Source organism: Drosophila suzukii, chromosome X (assembly GCF_043229965.1).
Source record: "Drosophila suzukii chromosome X, CBGP_Dsuzu_IsoJpt1.0, whole genome shotgun sequence".
Classification (NCBI taxonomy): Eukaryota; Metazoa; Arthropoda; class Insecta; order Diptera; family Drosophilidae; genus Drosophila; species Drosophila suzukii.
In genome coordinates, this window is record NC_092084.1 from 6,110,259 (window position 1) to 6,136,210 (window position 25,952).

Genomic DNA, 25,952 nt, shown 5'->3' on the forward strand with positions numbered 1-25,952 from the left:
TTATTCTTATTTGTTGTTTGGTGCCCATTCAATCGATTTGGATATTGTACCTTATATGATAGCTAAAATTAATTTTGTTTCCGTATATATAACTAATTTTGAAACGAAATTATAGTTTCAAGAATACTACATTATTTTATAGCAGAAATTTTTGAAAAGGATTGGAAGGCATAATTAGAATATATATAAATGGTTTTAAGGCAATTTGAAATTTATCGGCTTATAACTGAGGAAAGGCCCTAAAAATACCAAGGTAGCTACTAAGCCAAGCTCCAAGCCAGTGTAGACTCAAACCACGGTGGATGACTCAAGCCGCGGTGCTTGACTTCGAAAGAGCGAGGACCAAAACCTTTTGGTTTTGAATGTTTTATTGCGTATACGCAAAGTATACACTAGTTTTAAGGTCAACGCAACATATAAGCACTTTTTACAATTTTAAAAATGAGAACAAATAATCAGCTTAATTTAACATTTTAATTTTTAAATTTTTAAGCTTTAAACATAAATAATCCTTGCAGCAAACTTCGGTAGTTGAAGGGGGTATAGAACTGAAAGCCCGGTCTTGAAATGGCCAAATAATTGAAATGGGTACAATACTTGGTTTGTACATATTCCCCAAAACATTTGAAAGTGTGATTGTATGGGAAAATGTTAGCTTTTCCCAGCTGCCTCCTTAATTTTCACCATTGCGGATTAGCCAGGAACATTGTGGCATGGGAACCGCTGCCATTTTCGACTTCTGACCGTCGCGGTCACCACCTGTTGCTACCTGTTGCCTGCTGCCTTTTGCCTGCTACCCAGTGACTGTTGACTCTCTGGCAGTTACTTTCACTGCGACCGAGCCGAACACGTTTCGCTGGGCTTTGTGATATTCGCTTGGCCACAATGCAAGAGTTATTAAAATGACAAAAATATTATACGACCCCAAATGGCCGCGCTGGGCTGCCTTACCAATAATCGCATAAATTAGCCATTCTGTGTGCAGTGGCGGAAGTGTCTTCGACTTCTTTTCACCACCGCTCTCACTTTCGTTGCGGCCCGTCAAATATTTAATAATTTGTGCTAAAATGTGAATTAAGCGCCCAGGCGGCATGCATAACGCATAATGCTGGTTACCACCTCGGGTAACTGAAAACCGAAGGCAGCAAAAAATTGAAAACTAAAAAAGTGACAACAAGTCGGGACGGGACGGAAAAAAAAATAAATGCGACGCCGAGGAATGTCAGTGGAATGCGAAAAGAAAACGAATTATATGAGCAGACAAAGAGGGGTGATGGGGCGCAGAAAGAGACAGACAGACAGACACTCGAGGGGCCTGAAACTTTTGGCCAGCAATTGAGATCGAGAACCCAACTGAACTGGCCAACATGCCGATCCGATCCGATTACAAACATTGCTATATAAGTGCATGGCTATTCTTGTTGTTATTTAGGTAATTCTGGTATTTCCACACTCACACATGTGACACGCACAACAGCAGTCAAGATCCTAGCTCTTGTTTTTTGGTAGATCCTTAAAACGCTTTATAAAAAAACTATTTGAACCAAAAAATCAAATGTCTTTTTTAAAACGAAACTTGACTCCTGAAATGAAAGAATAATTGGTTCTTAAAACATTATATAGGTCCCATTGTATTTATATATATATATCCTTTTTTTAAATACCCACCGAAAATGATAGCTAACAAAATTATACCTGTGTAAATTACTAAAATTATTATATCAGAGGAGGAGTGGCAATTTATCAGGTATTTTTTATACTCCTTTAAAATCATCAAATACTTCATACTGTTGATCTTGTAAGAGTTTCCATTTCTTAAAAGGTAATTGTTTTTTTATTCTTAGCTACTAAATCTTTAAATAATTTTTTCATATCTTAAAGAGCTACTAGTAATTTGCCCAGCACTGCAGTTGAGCTGCTGCAGTCGAGAGCGCGCCCAAAAATGCAATTGAGAAAAACCCACGCCATAAACAGAAACCCAAAATAGACAAAGGCATTAAAGCCGATGAAAATCAACAACAACAAGTAGACGCAGCGAGATGCCAATGCCGCACACAGATATACACTTGAGTACACATTTATATCTGTATACGGATAGATATATTTTTACCTGCGCAGTCGCAGCATCTTTGGGTCAATTGCACACTGCGAGAAATCGGGCATCGGCTGCGTCCTGATTAACTGCGGGCGGTGGAAAAAGCCGTTTACCTCCCATTTGGCCGAACTAATCGGAGCTCATATGGGCGTTTCTTATTATTTTAGTATCTAGATACCAATGATTCTCGTCCGAGAAGAGCCAATTGCTCTCTTTTCAGCTGTGCGTATTGCTTTACCAGGCGATTTCAGGAAACTACCGCCCGTATTCAAATGAAACATTTAAAATATTGTTTTAAAAATCTGTCTATAGCCACAGTTGGTTAAACACACCTGAAAGTGAGACTGTTTCGATAGGTGTGCCTATAATCAGATGGTATAATACGACTTTTGGAACCCCCTTGAAATTAGTATTGACTGACCAGAGATCTTGAGATCATAGCCAAATGATCAATTTTATTTTAGTGTACTATTTCTTTGAGGAGGCTGATCGCAATATGTTGCAAATAAAATATGTTGTTCAGTTTTGACAGAGTTACGATCTGGCGCGGAATGACTGTGATACGGTAAAGATATGGGAGCACTCCCCTCTCAATGCGAGTTCCAGCCCACCGCCTACGCCCCTGTGCCTCACGTCCTACCTTCCTGCCCACTGGGACTCCGACCCGAAACCTCTGGCACAGGCAGCACCACATACCAAATACCAAACGAAAACACGAAAATATCAACAGGCTGCTGCTTTGTTGTTGTTTGGCTTTCGTGTGCCCTATCAAAGGGTACTCGAGTTTTACCAGAATGTGAAATTCTAGGATTCTATAATAAGAGATATATACATATATCGTGTTCTTATATATAACATCCAGTTTAGACCTGCTTATAGATCCCCTAATATCCCATATCATTTAACTGCGATTATCTGATAAATTGGTATAGAGTTTGCTTAAAAAACGTATGTAACTATCTGAAATTTGGCTTTTTGCTGTACATATTTTTGCCTTCCAGATAATCTAGTCCTGATAAGCTAGTTTTGTCCAGTTCGGCATGGATTTACTTGATTTGTCAGGGCATATCAAAGTTCGGCTTCCGAACCGGGAGTTTATTTCTTGATTTTACTTTATCCAGCAGGTAGAAGAGGCACCGTCTCCATATCTCCCTTTCCCCTCATTCGGTTGCATTGCAAAGCGCTCAAATGAAACGCCGACTTCGACGCCGACTGCGACTCGAGACTATGGATATGGGTATATGGGTATGGGTATGGGTATATGGGTATTTGGTATTACCTGAAGTCGGGCTCAGTCGCCGACGATTTTCAGTCCGCTGGCGAACGTTGTTGCGATCACAACGTCTCAGTTCTCAGTTGTTAGTGGCCCGCTGCTAAGATTCTCCGATTCTCAGTTCTTAACTCTCAATTCTTCAAGCTCAGATTCTTCGCCGGCGCGCGTGTGTGTGTGTGCTGTGTGCGTGTGTGCTGGAGGCCGTGTCAGTGTGTTAGCGCTGGCCCGTTGCTAAATTATTATTTTTTTAACGAACGTTGTTTTTTTTTTACTGTGCCTTCGAAACTGGTTGCTGCTCTTTTAACTGTGTATTTGTGCAGCAGCAGTAGTAGCAGTTAAAGAAGAAGCAGCAGAAGAATCTAGCTGCGGAAGAAGAAGAAGAAGCAGAAGACGCAGAAGATCACAAATCGACGAAGAATAGCAACTGTAGTGGTTTTTTGGTGGATAAATCTCGAAATATATCCGAAATAGAGCCGATTTCGAAACAGTTCCGGAATAAATCACCACAATGCCCTGCTCGGCCGTAACCCTATCTATAGCGACGATCTGTGCGATCATCGCCACCGCCCTGCTGGCGATCGCCTTTTCCACGGATAATTGGCTGCACTACGATGTCTGGCGCAACCAGATACAGGTGAGTCTTCAGTCTTCAGTCTTCCGTCTTGAGTCTTGCAGCCAAGGCCCCAGACCAAAAAAAAAGTGGGGGCTACGAATCAAATTAACCCAAGGCCCATCCGCTTGGAATACATAATCAGCCAGTGGCAGCGCCACCAAAATATACGGTGCATCTGCGTCTGCGTGGCAGAAGCCGCTGCCAAACTTGAAGACTCTGCCGCTTAAAGCGGAGCTTAAACTCCGGTTACCAACTCCGCACATTGGGCCAAGAGATATGCTGGAAGTGGAGCTATTAGGCGATTAAGCAATAGCTTAATAATTGTGAAAAGAAGGTTTCAAGGCCATGAATACTAGTTCTATCATAAACTTTATAAGTTTTGAGTGGTTTTCTAGGTTTTTATAGGTCCACTGATAAAAAATATCGGAAAAATACGACACCAACAATGTTCCTAAGTAATATATACATTTCACACGATTTTTAATTGGTATTCCGCTTAAGTTATTTATATCAGAACTGTTTTCTGTTATCTAAAACTCCTTGCAATTAAAAAAAACCCAATTTTTATACATTACAGTGATGGAATACATTTGAAAGTGACATTTTCATGTAGATCGTAGAACTTCTTTCAAAATCTGGGTCCCTCTTCCAAGAAACTTATCTATAGATAAACAAGATGCACTTGCAGATATTTGTGCACTGCAAACAGGTGTGCGTGGCCCACTGTGCGGTGGAAGAGGGCGAAAGAGGAGGAAAGGAGGAGGGGGAGGAGAAGGAGGACGAGGGAAAGAGAAGAGGCAGCAAAGACAGCAACAACAAACGGTGGTAACAGTAGAAACAGTTGCTCGTTTTGTGCTTGGCCAAAAGAAAATAAGGGCAAGAAGGAGAAGAAGAAAGGTCGAAAGCAAGCACACCAACAACTGGCATTGAGAAGAGTGGCGGGGGAGAGGAGAGGGGAAGCGGGCGGGGAAAAGGGGGAGTGGAGGGTGGGCAACGGCCGTTAACGTTCAAACTTTCTACGCGAGCGCTTAGCCAAGCCAAACGCGATACATGAGAAGCGAAAAAAGAAGAAGAGCTCAGGCAGCAGAAGAAAGGGGGAGGAGTAGGAGAGAAGGAGTAGCAGGCACTATCACCAATACTAGCACAATTACACATTTTACACGGAAAATACAGTCAAACTTCCATAACATTTTCTATTGCTTAACTAAATATTATAATTTCAAAATCTTCAGTTTAAAATTCTTTCGTCTTTTGTTTCACAATGATTGAAAACAAATCATATTGTAAATTGTTATTGGTTCCTTTACAAAGCTCTGGTTTCAAAAGTTTACTTTAGTACCCAATGCAAATTTGTGTACCCCTTACTCGAAGTGTAAAAGAGTATACTAGGTTCGTCGAAAAATATGTAACAGGTAGAAGGAAGCGATTTCGACCCTATAAAGTATATATTGTTTTGGCTAGGTGCCACGCCCTTTCTAACGCCCGCAATCACCCATAAAGCTAAAAACCATATAGCACCCACATATTTGAATATGTTTCAAAAATGTAAATGAGATTTTGTGTTGGTTATCAATTTTCAACTACATGCCGAAAATTGTACAATTCGGGTCATTCATTAAAAAGTTATAAGCAAATAAAGTGTAAAACTTCTTCTAATGCAATCCCAACGAAATGTGTAGGGTTGTTTTTCTTCAAAAAGTATTGGCTCAAACAAGGTGTCACAGTAGAACACCTAACTCCGACTTTGAGGTGCAATCGAGTGAGAGAGAACATTAGATGTGAGAGAGACATAGGTATGGGGGCAATACGAAGATCGTTTGAGTATGAGTGCGCATACCATTCATACCAAAACAAGTTACCTCAAAAAAAGAAACAATAAAAAACAGCTGGAGAAGAGGAAGAAAACGACTCAAAGTGTGCTGAAAATATTTGCACGTTTTTGACTTGTCGGCCCGGGTGAAGTTGTCGCCTAATCCGAAAGTTTCAATGGAATCGAGGGAACAATAATTACGGTGAGATCTGCTGGATTGGATCTCTCCCTGCGTCGAAATCTCCAGCCCAACGAAATGTTTAGGGCATTTATAAAGTCATTAGAAGAAGGGAATTCGTTTGCCTTGACCTCCCCCGTTTTGGGTCATCGTCCCGTCCCCCTCTCTATTATTTACGTTTCTTCCCTCTTCTCTTCGTTTATTCTTCTTTAATTTCCGCCCTTAGATGAGGCTTTGAAAAAACCGCTCAGGTGCAACAGGCAATTTGAGATTGGCTACCTGGATGGGACAGGAAACCTTTGTATAAAGTGCATCCCCATGGAGTGGAAAATTAAGTACAAAGATCGATTACGAACGGTCCGCATAGAGTGGATCCTGAGTAGCAGGCTGAATCATGATGATATTGTCAGAATATCAACATTTCCTTTCGTTTCACAATGAATAACAATCTTGTTTTCTTTGGAAGATTTCTATCGATATTACGAGGCACTCACTTCAAGGAGAATTAATAAATTTAGGGTCTAAACTTGTTAAGAAAATATTTGGAATATTTTTTAATTATTAAGGAAGGAATGGATATTGATTTTCTACCAATATCAATTGAAGTTCTTTGGAATCTACCATATGCTCATTGGTATTATAGGGTTCCAGTTAAGCCAATCTATTTTATTATTTCATTGTTCTCCATCAAGATAGTTTAAATTAAGGGGTTTCTTCTGTCAAGTAAACAAGGTCTGGAAATCCTTTGTACTTGCACAGCTCTTCCTAGTTCTTATGGCTAAGCAAAGTTCAGGCACCTGGGCCATAATGCCCCTATCAACTGGCTTTCCCCACCGATCCTGCCGCTTCTTCTTTCTGTTCATTATCTTTCGAAGTACTCGTACTGGCTGTGGCATGCCAAAGCCATATCGCTTTTTGTTTTTTCTTAGGCCAAACCATTTGGCTTTGGCTTTGGGGCTTTGGATCGTATCCACGCCTATATCGCCATCGACCCCCCTCCCCCCCTTCAAACTGGTTTTCGAGTTGAGTTTTCACTCGTTTCACGTTTTCGAGACAACGACGACGACTACGACGACTCAAAATTGGTATGCGGCTAGTTGGCCGGTTTGCTTTGCCACTTCGCTTTTTGGCCCTATCTCGCAGTTGTTGTTTCTCTCTTTGGGTTGGGGAGGGGGGGTTTGAATGGGGGAGGAGTTAGGAGGCGGTACGGGGGGCTTGGGATCCCCGGGCACCCAAACCCAATTGATGGAACTGCGTTTTGGCCTCGTCTTAAACTCGATACGGGGTTCGTTGTTCGATCGGTGAAAAGAGAAAACCCTTCTCCCCACGCTACGAAAAAATCGAATATTCAATCGGATAATAGCCTTTTAGAAAATAACAAATCTGACATCAAATAACCCCTAACAAAAATATTAGAAAAACTATAATAAACTATAATTAAAACTTCTTTTGAAAAAAAGTATATTATCATTATTTTAAACGTATTCAAATAAAACTTTGTTATTTAGACTCATTTGTTTTTAAACTTAAAACCAAAGAATTGTTGACAATGACGAAAGATGTAATGTACCTACAAAGCTTTGGCCATGTTTCATGCAAAGTACAATTCATTCAAGATGCATTGAACATTATAAGGCAACTCTTGATGATACAAATTTTTCTCTGTGCATATATGCACTCTCCATTCCTTAATTTGCCTTCTTCGATTTCATTTTACACCCGTCTCACTTTGGGCAAATGCTCTGCAATGCCGACGATGACAAAAAACTGAAGACACAAAATGAGAAGCATAAGGAAAAAAGGCAGAAAAAAGCAGCCAATCCGAAGCCAAATCAAATATCAAATGAAAAGCTGCTGTTGTTCAGTTGGCCCGGCTCTTTCCAGTTGGCCGTTTTCCCTGCCATTTGGCGATGAATGAATGAATTCCGTGCTGGGTCTTTACGCTTAGTAAGCTTTTTGTCGGGCGAAAGACGAAACACATGTTAATTCGCGATGTGAAATTAATTATTTTCAGCTGGGGTTGCGCATACGCCGTGTGTGACAGAAGATTTCTTTTCTCCACCTTTTCTCCCCTTCTTCATTTTGCGGCGTTTTAACTGAAGTGGAACTTATTTTTCTCCCTCTCGATTTGTATTGACGCCATCGGCGAGTGCTTAATTTATTATTATTTTATTGCTGACATCATGTGAAATTCCAAATTGATTAATCAGCACACTTGGCCAAGTTCCCGCGATTGGCTTAAGTTAGCATAGAGTGAATTGCACTTGGCTCGGAGCGACTGGAAATTGATTTGCTTTATTTTGGCCTGGGAGAATTCTGGGAAGATAGGAGGATTATCGGGAACTGGTTGATGCTTCCGGCTTTAAACTGTTTTTTTTTTGGGCGGTTACTACATTTTTCTCAATACTTAAATTGAACTAAAGTACAGCTGACCTTAATTATAACACGATATCTTTTGAGTTCTCGCCTAAATTTACCTTGATAAATCATTATCACTTCACGTTTTACCAAACAAATCTTCAAACCCCCTTCAAATCGCCATTTACCAACGAAAGCCGAATAAAATCAGGTCCCGGCAATTGAAAATTAAGGCTATACGAAACTTAATTTCTTCGCAATTATCTGCATGCGAGATTCTTGGGTCTCGAAGATCTCTGCATCCGAGGTCTCTCATTATGGAGACTGCTTGAGCGTGCGATTCAAAACGCTTTCGCTTCCCACCAAAAAAATAAAAACAAATACAAATTGGTAGAAGAAAACAAAGTTTCGAGCGATAATCGTGTGCGTTTTTTATTCACCACCTCACTCAATAAACAAATCATTTGATTTCAATCAGTTTCAGGTTTCTATTATTACATTTTTCATTAACACTTTTTTCCACAAATGTGCCGACTTCCGTGTCGCGTAGTCTTCCATAAAAATATAATGTGAATATGAATCTGTTTAATGGGGCTTCTTTGGGGCTGTAATTGCGATCTGGCTATTTGAAGATCTGTGTGGGCCAAAGTACGTACGTACGAGTGTCAAGAATGCCATGTGGAATTGAAATACCTCGGCGATCGCGATCTTCCCTCAATGTCGTGCTCCCACGACCTTTTTTCGGTTTTATTTGTGCCTTTTCGACAAATCGAGAAACCAGAAACAGTCACAGAAATAGAGAAACCAGTTGCTCGGCGGTTGAAATTGATGTCTGTGCATAGGAAATGTTGCAAACTGTTTTTTGTTTTGCTCTGTCTTAGGTGCAGTGTCTTATAAATTATTCATTAAGCACTGCACCGAGAGAAATAAGGACAATCATTAATCAGTGGATCTCATTCATCTTCATCTTATTCTTAGTCTTAATCTCAATCCACTGAAATATTTTAAATATTTAATAAACATTATTTTCCAAATTTCCTTTTATTTAAGTGAAGTTCCTCTTCTTGAAAATAATGTAAGCAGTATCGATTACATACCATTTGAATACTCAGCAGTTGAGCTATGAAGTTTTTCCTGCCACGAAATACCAAATAGATGACTAATTTGGGTGATATTTTTCGCCCGTGTGGGAGGTGGAAAATCGGAATCCAGCTTAAAATGCCGCCGGTGGGCAGAATTTGTTCGGCCTTGACTTGAGCGCGTTTTGCCAGAGGCTTTTTAAGGAGGGGGCAAAGGGGGTGGAGGAACGTGGGGCACAGCTGCTGGCATCCTGCTCTCAAGAACCGATCCAGTTTGCCACTCTCTGGGGGGCTTTATCTGGTTTTATCCGAGCCCCGCCACAACCCGCCTTACACATGTTGTCCGATTGGCTAATCACCGACATCCGTCGACGGTGTTTGTGTGTGTTTGGGGGACTCGAAACCAGGGGTATGAAATGGGGGTACGGAGTTGGGGGTCTGCTTTGCACTAGTAGGCCCCAAACTAGTTTCGCATGTGCTCCAGCCCGGGTGTCATAAAAATATTTGTGCCTTGCCAGCTTACCAACCTACCAACTTACCAGCTTGCCAACTGTCCAACTGAGCCACTGAGCTCTGGAAACTGAGGCAACCGCCGAACCACTGAGCCACTGAACCACCAAACCAACGAACCACCAACCGATTGCCAAGTGGTTGCGAATGACAGTTCGCAAGTGTTTCCGCAGGTCTGCCAATCGATTGGAATTTCTTCACATGGAGAACTTGAATGCTAGGATCGAAAATGTATTTCATATACCACCATTATTATTATTATCAGTTTAAATAGATCCCAAGTATTTTTGGATCAACTAGGGTTTCTTTTATACAGGTTATTATATCATGATCAATACAGAAAAGTAGGTATTATAAGGTTTTAATTTGCTCATCCTCACAAGTGATGATATCTTAACTACTTATTTTGGAAATGCTCGCACAATAATCTTAATCAGAGGTCTTAATATGTAATCCCTGTTTCTCCCACTCCCTCGCTTGGAAATGAGTGATAAATATTGGTTTAGTGTCCCATTCATGGAATTATCTTATCAGCGATAAGTTGAAACTTTGATGGAGTCTTTCGAGAGACTTTCTTTCATATGTTTGATGGGTAATTTTATGGAAGAAAGTTTTGTTGTTCGCCCGCAGATGAAATCGTATTGATTTGGGTTACGTTACCCATAAAATGCATTGTACTTTGGATCTGATAAATTTCCCCGGGGCAGAGCACGTTTAAATGGTTTTCAGATCTCAGTTGTAAGTCGAATTTATTCAGATAATTCGCAGTTTATTCTACATCGATCGATTGCTGATCAGCCTTGAAGAACTTTTCGCATTACAGTTTTGTTCGCAATCGATATCTCGCCATGCGTAACCCTTTAACCACATGGATAGTATAGATAGATAGTATGCCATATTAATCCAGCTAACCAACCGATAATTTGATTCGCTCTCGTTTTCCACCTCCGATTTCTACACATTTCTCGGCATTATCTCTCCGGTTTTCGTTCACAGCCGAATGCATTTCTAATCCATCTCAATGAATGCTGGACAATTTGTTAGGCGGCGTCTATACGTATATATGAATTGGTAGTCTGAGGCCCTTAATTGCCCAAGACTTTCATAAGAAAGTTACAAAATTAATCCGCTGAAGAGGAGCTAATAAAGAGGGGTTTCTGTTTTTTTTTTTTTGGGGCGAGCCAAGCGAAAACATTTCTCAACAGTGGATAAGTGGGGAGAAGAAAATAGAAATGGAAATGGAAATGGAAGGTGGAACGCCCTAACCAGTTCACGGTGCCCTAACCATCGTCTGCAGACGAGGGTTACGCAAGCGAAAATCATTTTCCAGCCAGCCGCCAATTTACATAAGCGCCCGATCGGATGTATATGTATATATGGTATTCACCTAACAAAAACCGAAAAATTAACGATCAAAAGACTGAAAACTGTTTTCGATATGAGCTGGGCAATGAACCCCCTTCGGCAGCCCCCTTTTTCTCATATATTTTTTTGGTATTTCCCATTGTTGTTTAAGTACCGGACATACCGTAAAGTAAAACACGTTTTTCGACTCGCATTCCCCCTTGGCATTTCTTTTCCCCTCATGAAAATGCATGGCAGTAATGGTGAAAAACTCGTCTCGTCTCTGTGCGATTTCCCTCGCCACTTGGGATTGGGAAGGTGGAAAAGCCAACGATCATCCGCGTAAACCGAAATCGTAGAATTTCTGGCAAAGTGCCAAAACGTGAGGAACGTGATATCACTCGGAATAGTTGGATTTCACTCGGGTTTCACGCAGAGAAATTCATGGAGGGCGGAAGGGGGATAAGGAATCGAAATATTAGACAGCGCTACGTGGAGTTCTATAAAGTCCGAAACACGGTTCCAGATTCCATGAGTAAGATTGGATGGAGATTTAATCCAGTGCGTCATATTTATTTTTGGGGTGAAGGTTAAAATTAAAGATGACTTAGATGATTTTGAGTAAAATGTGTCAAATGATTAATGCTTAATGATTATAAAAGTGATTTCATTCATAAGCACATCACTCATATGGTTAATGAATAATCTGAGTCCCAACTCAATATATTTCTAAAGATAGGTTACATACCAACATTTTTTCTCACGTGGGCTAAAGATCATCATAAAGATTTACTCTTGATTAGCACACCTCACTTAAAACCCATTAGGCTCAAGGTCTCAGCATTAACCGAGTTACGTTACCAAACGATTTCAAATGAGATACGACCCCTGGTGACAATGATCAGCTGGAGATCATTAAAGCAGCCCTGCCTTACAGCCAAGAAACGCACTGTATTATGCATTATGCACACTTGGGGCCCAGCAAACCTTGGGCCATAAACTCGCTCCCGAGAATTGCTCAACCCAGCAGCAAATACCAAAAAAAAAAAAGCAATGAGAAACCGCGGAACGTGTTCAAAATGCCACACGATCTGATACGAGGGCTATATGGCATATATAGTACCTATATATCAGATACCATACGCCATATATCACATACCATATCCCATCCAACCCACACTATCCGAACATCCGTATATCGTTAAGATGACCGGATGATGATGATCGACATGGGCTTCCAGTGCGGTTCAATGCTGACTGTCTGTATTTCTCACTTTTGATTGCGATTGGGCTTGGAGTCTGAGGCGAGGTAGTTGAACAAATTATCAAGAGACGCCCACTATAGGCGGAAACGGGTTTATTAATGAGCATATATTGAAAATATATGTATCTGGTGGAGTGCGGGCAGGGTGGTGCGTAGTTTTGAATTGAACAAACATTGGCGGTGAGCTTTAATTTTCGTATTTACCCCAGGTGCTAATCCCTTAAGAAGGTTAACCCGTAAAGCTGAACTAAATCAAGTGCAAAGGCAAGTTATCAAATTATAAAGACCTTAAATCTAAGTATATTTGCATTATATCTAAACCATAATTGGTATCCAAGCATTTCACCTGTAATACGTTTGGAATACTTACTTTGAATAACCTACCCACAAGACTCAAGACCTCTTAAGATATATCAATTTGGAATTCAGAATGTACATGTATCTAATAAATCCTTATTGTTTTCTACTCCATTTTAGTCCTTTGCTGCCAAACACTCGGATGCGGATTCGCTGCTGCACAACATGAACGTGAAGTACTACTACTACACGAGGACACGAGGTCTGTTCAGGATTTGCTATCCCAAGGAGCGGCCACCGGTATCGGCGGGTGAGTAATCGATTGAGGATATGAGAGATTACCAAGTTGCTGAACTTCCAATCCCGCAGTGCCCACCTATCTGTCACCGATCGAGACGCACTGCTCGAACATCGACTACTTCCCGCAGGCGGAGGATGAGAAGATCGCCAACGAGGACGCCACCTCGCGCCTCCACCTGGCCCGTTCCTGCATCGCCCTGTTTATCATCAGCTTCGTGACCATCTTCTGTGCCTTCTGGACCGGCCTCTCCGGCTGCTGGAAACGCTCCTCGGGCGCCATCACAGCCACCTCGATCCTGCTGCTAGTCACCTGTCTGCTGGCCGCCGGCGCCATGGGACTCTGGCACACCGTCGAGTTCTTCGAGAAGGAGAAGGTCGTCGGCGAGGACTACTTCCAGCAGTGGAACACGGTATGTAACTCAACTTAAGATTCATGAAAAGAGGCTAATTCATATTTATTTTTTATATATTTGACTGTATTTGCAGGTCCTGCGCGACAACACGAAGATTGCCTACGACTGGTCGTACATCGTGGCCTGGGCAGGAATCGGAACCTGTCTCCTGGCGGCCATCCTGCTCTCCGGCGCGGCCGTTTGTCTGCGCAACGAGCGCGAGAAGGAGGAGCAGCTGAACCTGCAGTACCTGATGCCAGGTAAGAGAGCCCACAGACCCACCAATCACATGCAGTCACTAATTCCCACCTTCGTTTCCAGTCTACTCGCAGAAGCAGCCACCCTATCCACCCTATCCCAACTATGCCCAGCCGCAGATCTATCCAGGACCCTATTACCATGGCTCGCAGTACGGCCCCTACAACTACTAGGGCCAAGGCCGAGCTTCAATCGAGGAGAACTCTACGAGCAATATCAGCATAGAAATCACAAATGACCAGGGAGGAAGCCTGGTTCTCCCATAAACCCCTCCCCAGTAATCAAACCAACTTGGCGATCAAATATAGAGCAGCCGCTTACGAAATCTTTAAAACTACATACATTCTGACAATGACAATGACAATAAGATAAATCATTATTTTTTTTGACAAGAATTTAGTTTGTAGTCTATATAGAGCTATATATAAATATATGCTTGTATGTATAACTGATCGGTGGGACTTGAGTCAAAGTTGCGTCCAAGTTTTTGGTGCGCGAATTGGTTGCGCGTAGTTTTTGCAAATATCTTAGAAAGACGGATGGGACCGATGTATATGATTGAAATATATGTTGACCACGGCGAGCAGGCGAATACAAGACGGAACAATAAAGAGTTAATTTATTGTAGCACGTAGCGTACATGTAGCGTATCTAATATATAAATAATAAACAAAATATGTGTGTATCTAAGCTAAAAGTTTCATTGTACAATGTATATGAATGTAATAATGCGCGACAAGCTTCAAATTGTCTTCCAAGTATAGAGCTGTACGTTTAATGAATAAAAGTTTCTTACGTTAAAGTTTCAGTTTTTCTTTTTTGGGATGGGACTTGCTTACAATATCAAATTGTTATTTTATCAAAATAAGAAATCCTGCAAATATGTGGACTTATGGCAGTTGTATAGCAGTACTATAAGTTTTTATTTAATTGTTATATAGCGTTTTGGATATCAGATTAGATATTCATAAATTTGAATTTGAAATTTTTAACAGTTCTGATTGGAAACGAACCGGCCGTAGCCAGTATTCGAACCACTCGTAGCGAGTACATCAACCACTCGCAGCAGGTATAATATCCACATTTAGCGAGTACATCCTTCACATGTTATCGAATAAAAATCAACTTTTGTTCCATAAATGTGCAATCGATATCAGGTGCTTGGTTCAGCATGACCGTTTATCAGCTAAGATAGCGCCACCGATAGGCGACAACATTTCAACAACACTGCTTCAATAAACAATTTTTAATATAAATAACAACACAAGAATGAGCGGCGAGAAGGCCGAAAAGGCCAAGATCAGTGCCCAAATCAAGCATGTGCCTAAGGACGCACAAGTGATCATGTCCATCCTGAAGGAGCTGAACATCCAGGAGTACGAGCCGCGCGTCGTCAACCAGATGCTGGAGTTCACCTTTCGTGAGCACTAATAATGCGGGATATCCTCGGAATTCACTTAATAATATTGGTCTTCTTAATAATACAGGCTACGTAACCTGCATTCTGGACGACGCCAAGGTGTATGCCAATCATGCGCGCAAGAAGACCATCGACATGGACGACGTGCGTCTGGCCACCGAGATGACGCTGGACAAGAGTTTCACCGGTCCGCCGGCGCGCCATGTTCTGGCCAAGGTGGCCGACGTGCGGAACGCCATGCCCCTGCCGCCCATCAAGCCCCACTGTGGACTCCGACTGCCGCCAGATCGCTACTGCCTCACAGGTGTCAACTACAAGCTGCGGGCCACCAATCAGCCCAAGAAGATGACCAAGTCGGCCGTGGAGGGCCGACCCCTGAAGACCGTGGTCAAGCCCGTCTCCAGTGCCAATGGCCCGAAGCGAGCACACTCCGTGGTGGCCAAACAGCAGGTGGTGACCATTCCCAAGCCCGTGATCAAGTTCACCACCACCACGACCACGAAAACGGTGGCCAGCTCCGGCGGTTCGGGTGTCGGCGTCGGTCTGGAGGTGAAGAGCGAGCCCAGTGGCTCCGGCGGAGATCTCAAGATGGAGGTGGACAGCGATGCGGCGGCCGTGGGCAGCATCGCCAGCGGATCGGGTTCTGGAGCGGGAAATGCCAGCGGGGCAGGAGGATCCTCCGGTGTGGCTGTCAAGCGGGAACGAGAGGAGGAGGACTTTGAGTTTGTAGCCAACTAGCAAATCGAACAGAGCAACCTTAAATATATTTTCAAAAACCGGACCTACACGAAAGCATTTAATTGGGGGGTCCCGACAGGTCGCTAAACACCTTTTAAACAATTATGGTAATCCCAGAAATTGGATCTCCGAACCAACGTTGCATAAATTTAGATTTGTTACAATTAACCAAGAAAGATCAGATTCACTTTAAATATTTAGAAACAAATTGTAAAAATACAAATATCAACTGTTTAAATTAAATATATATTTTGGACATCAGTCGCAAAAAAAAGTACATGTAATGAATGTGTTGAATGGAAAGTGGGCCTCATTTGAGGGCTAGTATGATGCAGCAGCCGAGGTCCATGATCTGCAGGTACTCGGAACCGCCGTCCTGAAGGCGAAAGCAGCATTCCTGTAAGATACATGATACATTCAAGAGCGAACAGATTATAGATAGAGATCTTAAACTTACACCCAACTTATCGCAGATCGTGGCCTTTTGTGGATCATTTAGGCCCGGATGGTGGACGATGAACTCGACGAACTGCTCCATCATCTGACCAACGCTGTAGGCGGAGAAGCCGATGTCGCGCACGAACTGCTCCAGGCGCTCGTAATTCCCCGAGCGACACACCTCGAGGTAATCCTCCAGATAGTACTCTGGAATAACGCCCGACATCTCGAACAGATCGGCCGTGTTGATGATGTGTTCGGGGCCCTTCAAGCGGTAGCAGGACTGCAGGGTGGTAATGGCCCGCCGCAGATCTCCGCCAGAGATCTTGACAATGGACCTGTAGGCATCCTCCTCGATCTTGACGCCCTCCATCTCGCAAATGTGCTTCAATCGATCAATAACCTTGTCGTCGCCCAGCGCCTTGAAGCGGAATTTAGAGCAACGCGAGGTGATGGGCACAATGATCCTGGAGACATAGTTGCAAATCAGGCAGAAGCGGGTGCTCCGGCTCTCCTTCTCCATGGTGCGACGCAGGGCGGACTGGGCGGCATGGGTCATCGAGTCGGCCTCGTCCAGGATGATGATCTTAAAGGGCGGACACGGCCTGCCATCCGGACGCACACTGCTGGCCGAGAGCTGCGAGAAGTTCTTGATCTTGGTGCGCACCACATTAATGCCCCGCTCATCGGAGGCGTTCAGCTCGAGGATCCGGTCCTTGAACATGTCCCCGAAGATCTGCCGCCCGGCGGCCAGGATCGTACTGGTTTTGCCCGTGCCGGGAGGTCCGTAAAGCAGCATGTTGGGCAGGTCCCCGCCCTCGACGCACTTGCGCAGCACGGCCACCACCTCGGACTGCTCCACCACATCATCCACGTTGCGCGGCCGGCTAAATTGGTCGATTGAAAGGGATATTAAGCACTTTGTTTAGCATGTGCTCCAGTTTGGCGCCAACAGAAACTTACTATTTCTCCACCCAGGGAGCCGGTGGTTTGCGCCGCCCTACCGCAGCTCCCTGGCTCTTCTCCCCAGCTCCTGCCGTGGATTTTCCTGTTTTCAAAAATGCCTGCATACCGGAGTCCACGCAAATTAACAAAATAATAAACAAAAGCCGTCGCAAAATGCAAAAGTTTGCCGCGCGTCTATCGATAACAAGTAATCGAGAGATGCAAGGTTGCCGGCTGCATGGTTGCCAACTGAAGCAAATGTACACTTACAAGTAATTCTGGCCATGTTAAGTTTTTTATTGCAACATAAATATGAAACAAATTTTATACTAATCAAAGAAGATAAAAATTGTCGTTATTCTGGTAAGCACCTTAATATATTCTATGAATGAAAATATTAATATACATTTTCACTCAAAGCAGTGAAACAGTCAAAACGTATGGCAAGACAACTTTCAAAAAATAAATAAACGTATTTTTTAAAAGCAAAAGAAACTTGATCGTTAAATGGGAGTTAGAAACAATACAATAAATTAAATGCAATAACTACAGTTTGCAAGACTAGTCCGCAATTTCTCTCCGTGTAGGAGCCTCCGTGCACCTGGCAACCCTGCCCGTCATCGCTTTTGTTTTTGTGGTCTTTTTGTTTTATTGCACTGATAACTACAGGTTTTATACAATAGCCACAGCAATAGCCCCAATATCTGGCAGGATATAAATAGAGCGGCTTTCGCAGGCGGGGTGAACAAACATGATTAGCCGCCCAGCGCGTGCCACCGAGTGTTTTATAAGAGCGCGATTTTGATTTGGCACTGCCATTCCATTGTTATTGTTATTGTTTTTCTTCCCACAAAACAAAGCCAAGGAAAAGCAATCGTGTTGCCAAAACCAAATCGTTGTTGTTATGTAAATGCACGGAAGCAGAACGTTGGACACGGACACAAAGGCACACCATCCTCATCCGGATTCCCCACTGGGACAGAACGGGACACAAAGCGAAAGGTTGGAGCACCTGCACCCCGCAAGCATCACGCGATTGTGTGAAAGTTTCACCTGCCTAGAGTTTGTTTACCTTTCGGATTATGGAGTTACTGAGCTTCCACACCCTCCCCTCCCTCTAAATTGCAGATAACCTGCTCGGAAATGGCCGCCAAGACGGATGAATCCTCGCCAGCAGTGGCGCCTGCCTCCAGCAGTAGTCCAGTGCCCTCCAGTGGACGCCACCAGCTGCGACCCGTGAAGTTCGACTACGCGGACTCCTTTGCCTGCACTTACATCGTTTCCGTGGTTGCCGCCTCCATTGCAGAGCTGGCCACCTATCCCCTGGACTTGACCAAGACACGTCTGCAGATCCAGGGCGAAGGAGCCGCCCAATCCGCCGTAAAGTCGAATGTGAGTGGCACCTACCGATACCGACTACCCGCTTCCCACTTCCCGCTTGTTGTTCTTGTCGTCACCGGCTTTTGGTTACTCCTAATCCCAAAGCTAATCCCACTCCCAGTCACACATCCCATGGCTCACAAACTAAACCACACATGGTCCAATGGCACGCGATAAGAGTCCGAGTATTCCAAGCAAGAGATATGGCAAATCGGAGTGGGCACGGCCATGTTGATAAGACTTGGCCTGCAAGAAGACGCTTTTGCGAGGTGTTCCGGTATCAGTCACGGCTTCTGCCCAGATCAGACCCCCATCCCCCCACCTCGGCCTGCTCATCAACCACATCCGCAGTTGTAATCGTATACCCATCCTGTTTTCCCATCTGTGTATGGATCGATTTAAAAGCAATTATATACCATACGGTTGTTAGTGGGTCTATTGTGTCAGAGAATTTTGAGAAAGATAAGCTATGTTTATTATAAAATGAAAATATGATAACGATAGTAACAAATACAAATAGGTACTTTTTTAATCTTGACAAAAGTTTGACAAATATGTTCCACTTAAAAAACCAAATGTAATTAAAAAGGAAAGATACCCTTAGAATGGAGAATTTAATAGCAAATATATTTGCTTGTAAAGATAGGGATGGCTAAAATGTCAACTATAAATTATTATATATAGTTTGTTTACTAAGTAAAGTACTTTAAATTAAAATAAAATTTTTTTTTATGATTGAAGCAAAGGGTTACTAACATAAATTTGTATCACGTATATATTGAGATTGTCCGTGAAAATGTTCTCTTTTTATTTCCCAAAGTGCTATAATGTTTTGTGATTTTTCCATAGACTAGGGACTATGACTAGAAATAGGACTCCACAGATCGAACCATCCCACAGTCCACTATTTTCCGTTTGTGTGTGCCTGTTCCATGTGAATCTTGTGTTCTTTTCGGCCTGCAACAGATACAGATATTACAATGAACCACCCACAATTACCGATTCCCAACGATTACCATTACCAGATGCAATACCGCGGCATGGTGGCTACCGCCTTCGGGATTGCACGCGAGGAGGGCGCCCTGAAGCTGTGGCAGGGCGTGACGCCGGCGCTCTACCGACACGTCGTCTATAGGTGGGCATCCCCAAAAACTCCTCATTCTAGCATCTAGATCATCGCCACAGCCAATCTGCCAGCCCAGCAGCTATCAGCTACCAACGTTCAACCATCAGCAACAGTCACTCAGCAAGTTCTAACCCGAGTTCTCCCTGTCCATGTCCATCCGCAGCGGTGTGAGGATCTGCAGCTACGACCTGATGCGGAAGGAGTTCACCAAGAACGGCAGTCAGGCGCTGCCGGTTTGGAAGTCGGCGCTGTGCGGCGTCACCGCCGGAGCCGTTGCCCAGTGGCTGGCCTCGCCCGCCGACCTGGTCAAGGTGCAAATCCAGATGGAGGGCAGGCGGCGGTTGATGGGCGAACCGCCCAGAGTCCACTCCGCTGGTCACGCCTTCCGAAAGATCGTGCACCGGGGCGGCGTTAAGGGCCTGTGGAAGGGCAGCATCCCCAATGTGCAGCGAGCGGCGCTGGTCAACCTGGGCGACCTAACCACATATGACACTATCAAGCACCTGATCATGGACCGCCTGCAGATGCCCGACTGCCACACGGTCCATGTGCTGGCCTCCGTGTGCGCCGGATTTGTGGCAGCCGTCATGGGCACGCCAGCCGATGTGGTGAAGACGCGCATCATGAACCAGCCCACCGACGAGAAGGGGCGGTGAGTAGATGGGCAGCAGGTTCAGCAACTAAAACGCTAACCCATTTGTTTTATCCTGAAAAGGGGGCTGCTTTACCGAGGATCCGTGGACTGTCTGCGTCAAACGGTGGCCAGGGAGGGCTTCGTAGCCCTGTACAAGGGCTTCCTGCCCTGCTGGATACGGATGGCACCGTGGTCCTTAACCTTTTGGCTGTCCTTCGAGCAGATCCGCAAGATGATCGGCGCCTCTGGCTACTGAGCGGTGGCCATGTGGCTCAATCTATGTTTAGGTTTAGATGTACATACAGGCAGGTGTACATATAAAGCAGTTCGTTCATTACCCCGCCTCGAAGTCGGTCCCAATCCTCCAATTCCCCGTGCCTAAATACCTTAATGCCAGCATAAGCTTAGCATATACACTCTGTCCAGTTTTAATCTGTTATGCCAGAGGGTTTTTCCCACTCAGATCTTTCGGGCTTCTTTTTCCTATCTTTTGTTATTGTTGTTGCCTTAAGAAAATCAAAAACCTTAAAATAAAGCAAGAAACTTGTTATTTCAGTAAAGTGGTTACTTTCTTCAGGAGAGAAAAGCCTAATGAAAACGAAAGAGACAGCAATGCTGGTGCTCTTTGGAACATTAATGTATAATCGAGTTAAATAAGGCAATAACATGGGCCTTCCTTGCCCGCCCCAATGTGAAAATGAAATAGTTTGGAGTAATTTATCAATGGATTTTTTTTTGGTATATGTATAATCCTAACCAGCTCCAGTGCAATTAAGTAAAATCAAGGAAATAAAACTGGTAATAATACCTAGGAGACATACACACAGGCACACATATGTACATAAATACATAGCTATGTATAATATATAGATATATATACACATATATCCAAAATTGCATTTACGTTTCGATTAAAGACTGAACAATGGAAAATTTGGGTGCCCCAAAAGCTTAACACACACAGAACTGGAAACCCGGAAATAGGTTGGATGGCAATGGCATATGGATGGCTTCGTCTAAAGCTGGGTCATCCGTGTCATCGTCATTGTAATCCTCATCATCGTTCAGGAGCTCTGGAGGGGAGCGGGGGAATGAGTGGCGACGGTGCTGGTGCTAGTGTCTCGCCACCCCTCCAATTGGTCTGTCGTTGTTGAAGTCGTCGTGTTGTCTGTGTGGTTACATGTGCAGGACTTAATCCGAAGTGTGTGTGCTTGACTAGACGCCGAGGAAAGCTAGTACCGGAAGCAGAAGCAGGAGCGGGACCTACTCCAGTCCCAGCATCCAATTGATCCCTTGTACTATAAAGAAGATGAGCGGTTGCCAGGCCACCAGCCAGCGGATCCAGTCCAGCAGGCGTCCATACAACATATGCGGCTTCTCCCACCTGCCGGACAAGGAGAATCAAGGTAAGGCAATGGAACTTAAGAGTACACTTTATGGCTTACGGATTGCGGAACATCTTCTGGAGATCGACCTTCTCCTTGCAGTAGGGACACGTCTGCTTCTTGCCCACAATACACCAGCCACGTATGCAGAACTCGTGGAACACATGATTGCAAGACAGCTTGTATGTATTCTCGATGACGCCCTCTTCCTTCTCGGAGACCAGCAGCTGGTTGCCACAAACGGCACAGACATTCTGATCCAGATGCCGGGTGGGAATGCCCTGAGGTGTGTAGTACTGCGGGGATAGTAGGGTTAGTAGGCTAAAGACCAGTACCAAACCAATCGCAAACTCACGCCTATGGCCGCCGCCATCTTATCCGAACATATCTCAGATATATCCCGCCCCAGCACACCAATATAGAGGCCGTAAAAGCAGAACATCAGACCCACGTCCATCCAGGTGTTTGGAAGCTGCAAGAACAGGTAGTTCATGCCCAGGAAGGCGGCCATGATCACCAGATAGCCCACCAGACCCAGGCCATAGCTTAGCTTGTAAATGAAGTAGAACCATTTGTAGACCAGCCTGTAAACGGATTAGATTTGCTATTATCGGGGTTCCGGAGACGGTAGCCCTTATCGACGGGAGTGACTCACCTGGGCGTTGTGCCCTGGATGGGCTTGCTGATGGCCCGGCGCATCACCAGGGCCGTGATGCTGGTGAAGATAAGCCAGATAAGAATGAAGCGCAGCCAGCCGAAGCTGCAGGAGATGATCAGCGGGATGAGCCACATGGCCAGCAGAGTGACGAAGGAGTACGATCTGTAGTGCCGCTTCTTCCACTCCACCAGGATGATCTGGGCAATGACCAGGGTGACGAACAGGATGATCACCATCTCGGAGTGCATGGCGTCGTGGCCGCGATGCTTCTCCACTAACAGTTGGTGCTCCGCTCTGTGGGATGGGGTTTAAGATTAGCCTCAAAAAAATGGGGGAATTTCGTAGCCCACTCCTCCACACTCACCGCATGCGCTCCTCCGGCGTCATCTCGTCCAGGGACTAAAGGATAACCAGGGGATCGCAGGAAATAGAGCACTTGGTAAGTAGTAAAAAGGAAATCCAATCCACTTCCCTGAAAGAAGACTCACCTTGTTCAGGTCCACGGGAGCGTGCAGGTCCACGTGCTGCTGGTGCATCTTGTTGCCGTTGTAAGCGCCGTATCCTCCAGCCGCCAATCCGCCGGACAGTCCCACTCGTCGTCTGCGTCGCTGGGTAATCTTGCCTCCACGTAGTGCACTCGGTTTTACCTCAAAAATTCTTGGAACGAATACAATGATTTACATGCTTGTGTGCGTTAGCTGCCGTGGCGTTGCCATTTGTCACGGCGGCCGAGAAATATATAAATAAATACACTTGTGTGTGACGACCTACATTGGGCTCAAGCAGGTCGCCCAGCTAAACTCCAAAACTTCAGTTGACTAGACGAGGTTTTTCCTATTTGTTTTTCTTTGATCCTAACCTTGATTTAATTAGGCGACGACGACGTTTTCTGATAACCAAAACAGAAAACGTTCGAGGCCATCGTTGCCAGATGCAACCGGACAAAACAAACCGATGCCTATGCCAATCAGCTGATGAGTTGAACTTATCGATAGGCCCGATATGCCAAGCCTATCGCCAAAACGAAAACAAAACAAACGTTTTTTGTACTTTTCATAGGGTAAATGCTTTACATAGATTTTAAGAGAATATAGCCATGCAAGTGGAGCATTGGGGCTCGCTGCCCGCGGAGGACGATGGTGTCCAACTGACGCCGGACAAATATGTGCCCACGGCGGCCAAAAAACCCAAACTGGACGAGATTCGTCTGCGCGGGGAAATAGAGCCGGATGAAAAGCAGTAATTATAGCTCAATGGATGAGTATTACGGCCGGTTAACTAATATTTCGATTCCATGCAGCCACACGGTGGAATTGAGGAGCGCCTTGGTCACCCAGACCATCGAGGTGATGAAACAGACCGAAGTTCTCCAATCACTCATCGAAACGTACTCCAACAAAAATGTAAGACCAGCGGAAATCATCACTCAATCAATCACTCCGATCCCAACTAAAAATCCTTTCCGATCCTCCAGGGAAGTTCGAACTACCTGCTAAATCCCTGCCTTATGATACCGGAGGTGGACTTTCCTCCGGAGAACGCCGCCGAGCTGGTGGGCAGCCAAAAGTTCCAAAAGCCCATCTGGTTCACGCCCACCGTGGACACGCCGTACTCCCGGGGCGATCCGCAGTCGTATCCGGAGATATCCAGCACTGCCTGCCGCCAAGCGATGCGCAAGGTGATGTGCGGCATGCTGCGTCTGGCCGGATTCACCGACTGTTCCGAGTCGGCGGTGCAACTGCTGACGGATGCCACCGAGGAGTTCCTGCGCAGCTTCATCGGCGAGTATCGCGGCAACTACGACACCCAGCCGCGGCTGCAAAAGTCGACGGTGCTTCAGCTAGTGCCTTTGGAACGTGCCCACACTGCACTTACGGGCACCTCGCTCACCCAGGTGCACAACTACTACAAGCACAAAGTGCTGGCCAGGAACCGAGTGGAGATCGGGGAGTTCAACAGCGTGCTGCAGGAGTACGATAAGCTGATGAAGGAGAGCCAGAGCAGTATGCAGAAACAGCACAACGAGTTCAATGGCCACGACTTCCTCAACATCCTGGACAACAGTGCCACCGGCAGCAGTCAGAGCATCGGCGGAAACATGGCGATGGGCGAAATGCTGCAGGATCTGGGCGGGAGTACGGGCTCCAGTGGCACTGTCAGCTCCCAGCAGATGCTGTACGGCCTGCTCGATGGCCAGATATCGTCCAATACCTCAAATATGACGGGAACAAGTGGCAATGGCAGCACAAGTGGTAATGGGAATGGCAATGGGGCCACAGTCACCAACTTTCACGCCACCTTTGAGTCATGATTAGGCTTAGGCATCCTAACTTTTTTAACCACACCATAGTCATTTGTTAGATAAGACGAAAGCAACTGGAAGATGGATTCGATTTTTTACCTTAAGAGACTTTGGACTCTAGTTTGCACTTTAATAGTATCACAAATCCATTTCATTGCCACATTCTTAATTAAAGTTATATTAATCCAAAATATCTCAGACATAGATATCTCTTATAATTATAATTAAAAGTTTCAAGTTTTGTATTAACCGACTAGGATTTTTAGTTTTAAGTTGAAAATGTTACGGCCCTACAAAGTGTAATAATTATAACCCCATGTACTATTTTGTATTCATTTATTTGCTTTCTTTTTGCTAATCTTGGACTCGTTCCAATTATTCTGTCGCCTTCGCTTGGTGAACTCGTTGGTGGGTTCAATGGCCTGGAGTTTTGTGGCCTTTGGATCGCTGGCTCGGTACTGGAAGACCTTGTCGTGCCGCGGCTTTTTCTGAGCCCAGGCGAGCAGGTCCTTGCCTTCTAGAATAGATGCACCACTGACTGCCACAGATGCTTGGGCTTCTGGCGAGGATTGGTCTTCTTTGGGGGTCCTTCTCTTGATGCTGGGTTTCTTTTTAGGACCCGGAGGACCTTCCACCACCAAGTCAGCGATTAAATAGCAATCAGCATTGGACATTAGCCTTACTTTGTCGGGTGGGGGCTTCTGTTTTCCCGCGCAATTGGGTTTGTCCAGGGACCACTCGATTTGCTCCCGGATTATGCCACTGAGTCGGCTCCAGATGTGTGTCTGCATCTCCTGCGTGATCTGGAGATCGCTGGCGGGAGCATCCTGGTCCTCCACGTACCGTTCGCTTTTGGCCGGAGGCCTATCCTGTTTGGATATCTCGGTGGCTATTGGTCGCTCCTCTTTGGTTTTTTGGAACATGGCATTTGTGAGCAGGGTGGTATCCGCCGCCTCCAGAAACTGACGCATCTGTGCGTCATCCTCCGAATCCGAGTCGCTGCTTTCCGGTTTCTCTGGCATTTCTACGAAAACACTTATTTACTAGCCTGGCTTTGTTTGTTTACATTTCACGCCGACCAACGATGCACGTGCACGTCTTGCGACATTTTGCAACACTGAATGGCTTTCTATTTTCTAAATTAACGGTATTGAT

The 25,952-nt window shown here is 44.7% G+C and overlaps 7 protein-coding genes across 11 annotated transcripts; 4 read left to right on the forward strand and 3 right to left on the reverse strand.

Annotated features, from left to right (window-relative positions):
- Positions 1 to 3,399: 3,399 nt before the first annotated feature.
- LOC108016609 (uncharacterized) lies at positions 3,400 to 14,573 on the forward strand. The gene is made up of 5 exons (XM_017083300.4): positions 3,400 to 4,002; positions 13,002 to 13,131; positions 13,191 to 13,531; positions 13,608 to 13,773; positions 13,835 to 14,573. The coding sequence occupies exons 1-5, from the start codon at positions 3,877 to 3,879 to the stop codon at positions 13,942 to 13,944; spliced, it is 873 nt and encodes a 290-aa protein (XP_016938789.1). The 5' UTR covers positions 3,400 to 3,876; the 3' UTR covers positions 13,945 to 14,573.
- Positions 14,574 to 14,954: 381 nt separating this feature from the next.
- Positions 14,955 to 16,012, forward strand: Taf9 (TBP-associated factor 9). Its single transcript, XM_017083365.4, has 2 exons — positions 14,955 to 15,191; positions 15,259 to 16,012. The coding sequence occupies exons 1-2, from the start codon at positions 15,041 to 15,043 to the stop codon at positions 15,927 to 15,929; spliced, it is 822 nt and encodes a 273-aa protein (XP_016938854.2). The 5' UTR covers positions 14,955 to 15,040; the 3' UTR covers positions 15,930 to 16,012.
- Positions 16,013 to 16,156: 144 nt separating this feature from the next.
- On the reverse strand, positions 16,157 to 17,523 carry LOC108016669 (replication factor C subunit 4). Its single transcript, XM_017083385.4, has 3 exons — positions 17,331 to 17,523; positions 16,387 to 17,254; positions 16,157 to 16,326 (listed from the first exon to the last, which is right to left on the reverse strand). The coding sequence occupies exons 1-3, from the start codon at positions 17,435 to 17,437 to the stop codon at positions 16,240 to 16,242; spliced, it is 1,062 nt and encodes a 353-aa protein (XP_016938874.1). The 5' UTR covers positions 17,438 to 17,523; the 3' UTR covers positions 16,157 to 16,239.
- Positions 17,524 to 17,936: 413 nt separating this feature from the next.
- On the forward strand, positions 17,937 to 21,012 carry Ucp4A (Uncoupling protein 4A). Of its 4 annotated transcripts, none has more exons than XM_017083735.4 (5): positions 17,945 to 18,314; positions 18,441 to 18,704; positions 19,718 to 19,827; positions 19,982 to 20,470; positions 20,534 to 21,012. In XM_017083735.4, exons 2-5 carry the CDS (start codon positions 18,456 to 18,458, stop codon positions 20,706 to 20,708), a joined length of 1,023 nt encoding a protein of 340 aa, XP_016939224.1. In that variant the 5' UTR covers positions 17,945 to 18,314; positions 18,441 to 18,455; the 3' UTR covers positions 20,709 to 21,012. The 4 variants fall into 4 exon arrangements, 3 of the variants coding, with proteins under 3 accessions (XP_016939224.1, XP_016939223.1, XP_016939226.1); XM_017083734.4 differs by having other exon boundaries at positions 17,946 to 18,374; XR_010654841.2 differs by lacking the exon at positions 19,718 to 19,827 and having other exon boundaries at positions 17,937 to 18,374.
- Positions 21,013 to 21,165: 153 nt separating this feature from the next.
- LOC108016866 (E3 ubiquitin ligase Rnf121) lies at positions 21,166 to 23,458 on the reverse strand. Of its 2 annotated transcripts, none has more exons than XM_017083740.3 (7): positions 23,355 to 23,458; positions 22,984 to 23,152; positions 22,860 to 22,894; positions 22,493 to 22,789; positions 22,193 to 22,421; positions 21,898 to 22,133; positions 21,166 to 21,836 (listed from the first exon to the last, which is right to left on the reverse strand). In XM_017083740.3, exons 2-7 carry the CDS (start codon positions 23,029 to 23,031, stop codon positions 21,716 to 21,718), a joined length of 966 nt encoding a protein of 321 aa, XP_016939229.1. In that variant the 5' UTR covers positions 23,032 to 23,152; positions 23,355 to 23,458; the 3' UTR covers positions 21,166 to 21,715. The 2 variants fall into 2 exon arrangements, with proteins under 2 accessions (XP_016939229.1, XP_016939228.1); XM_017083739.4 differs by having other exon boundaries at positions 23,267 to 23,407.
- Positions 23,459 to 23,495: 37 nt separating this feature from the next.
- On the forward strand, positions 23,496 to 25,128 carry Spt7. Its single transcript, XM_017083733.4, has 3 exons — positions 23,496 to 23,734; positions 23,796 to 23,898; positions 23,970 to 25,128. The coding sequence occupies exons 1-3, from the start codon at positions 23,592 to 23,594 to the stop codon at positions 24,804 to 24,806; spliced, it is 1,083 nt and encodes a 360-aa protein (XP_016939222.2). The 5' UTR covers positions 23,496 to 23,591; the 3' UTR covers positions 24,807 to 25,128.
- Positions 25,117 to 25,922, reverse strand: LOC108016867 (uncharacterized). Its single transcript, XM_017083741.4, has one exon. The coding sequence runs from the start codon at positions 25,817 to 25,819 to the stop codon at positions 25,130 to 25,132; it is 690 nt and encodes a 229-aa protein (XP_016939230.2). The 5' UTR covers positions 25,820 to 25,922; the 3' UTR covers positions 25,117 to 25,129.
- Positions 25,923 to 25,952: the final 30 nt, after the last annotated feature.

Coding starts and splice junctions, on each gene's coding strand:
- LOC108016609 (XM_017083300.4), top strand. CDS start 3,877: ATGCCCTGCTCGGCCGTAACCCTATCTATAGCGACGATCTGTGCGATC. Junction 13,132..13,190: donor GCGGCCACCGGTATCGGCGG/GTGAGTAATCGA, acceptor CCAATCCCGCAG/TGCCCACCTATCTGTCACCG. Junction 13,774..13,834: donor CCTGCAGTACCTGATGCCAG/GTAAGAGAGCCC, acceptor CTTCGTTTCCAG/TCTACTCGCAGAAGCAGCCA.
- Ucp4A (XM_017083735.4), top strand. CDS start 18,456: ATGGCCGCCAAGACGGATGAATCCTCGCCAGCAGTGGCGCCTGCCTCC. Junction 18,705..19,717: donor AATCCGCCGTAAAGTCGAAT/GTGAGTGGCACC, acceptor TACCATTACCAG/ATGCAATACCGCGGCATGGT. Junction 19,828..19,981: donor TACCGACACGTCGTCTATAG/GTGGGCATCCCC, acceptor GTCCATCCGCAG/CGGTGTGAGGATCTGCAGCT.
- LOC108016867 (XM_017083741.4), bottom strand. CDS start 25,819: ATGCCAGAGAAACCGGAAAGCAGCGACTCGGATTCGGAGGATGACGCA.
- Taf9 (XM_017083365.4), top strand. CDS start 15,041: ATGAGCGGCGAGAAGGCCGAAAAGGCCAAGATCAGTGCCCAAATCAAG. Junction 15,192..15,258: donor GATGCTGGAGTTCACCTTTC/GTGAGCACTAAT, acceptor TTAATAATACAG/GCTACGTAACCTGCATTCTG.
- LOC108016866 (XM_017083740.3), bottom strand. CDS start 23,031: ATGCACCAGCAGCACGTGGACCTGCACGCTCCCGTGGACCTGAACAAG. Junction 22,790..22,859: donor ACGCCGGAGGAGCGCATGCG/GTGAGTGTGGAG, acceptor CCCATCCCACAG/AGCGGAGCACCAACTGTTAG. Junction 22,422..22,492: donor ATCCAGGGCACAACGCCCAG/GTGAGTCACTCC, acceptor ATCCGTTTACAG/GCTGGTCTACAAATGGTTCT.
- LOC108016669 (XM_017083385.4), bottom strand. CDS start 17,437: ATGCAGGCATTTTTGAAAACAGGAAAATCCACGGCAGGAGCTGGGGAG. Junction 17,255..17,330: donor GCTCCCTGGGTGGAGAAATA/GTAAGTTTCTGT, acceptor CGACCAATTTAG/CCGGCCGCGCAACGTGGATG. Junction 16,327..16,386: donor CGATCTGCGATAAGTTGGGT/GTAAGTTTAAGA, acceptor TGTATCTTACAG/GAATGCTGCTTTCGCCTTCA.
- Spt7 (XM_017083733.4), top strand. CDS start 23,592: ATGCAAGTGGAGCATTGGGGCTCGCTGCCCGCGGAGGACGATGGTGTC. Junction 23,735..23,795: donor ATAGAGCCGGATGAAAAGCA/GTAATTATAGCT, acceptor GATTCCATGCAG/CCACACGGTGGAATTGAGGA. Junction 23,899..23,969: donor AAACGTACTCCAACAAAAAT/GTAAGACCAGCG, acceptor CCGATCCTCCAG/GGAAGTTCGAACTACCTGCT.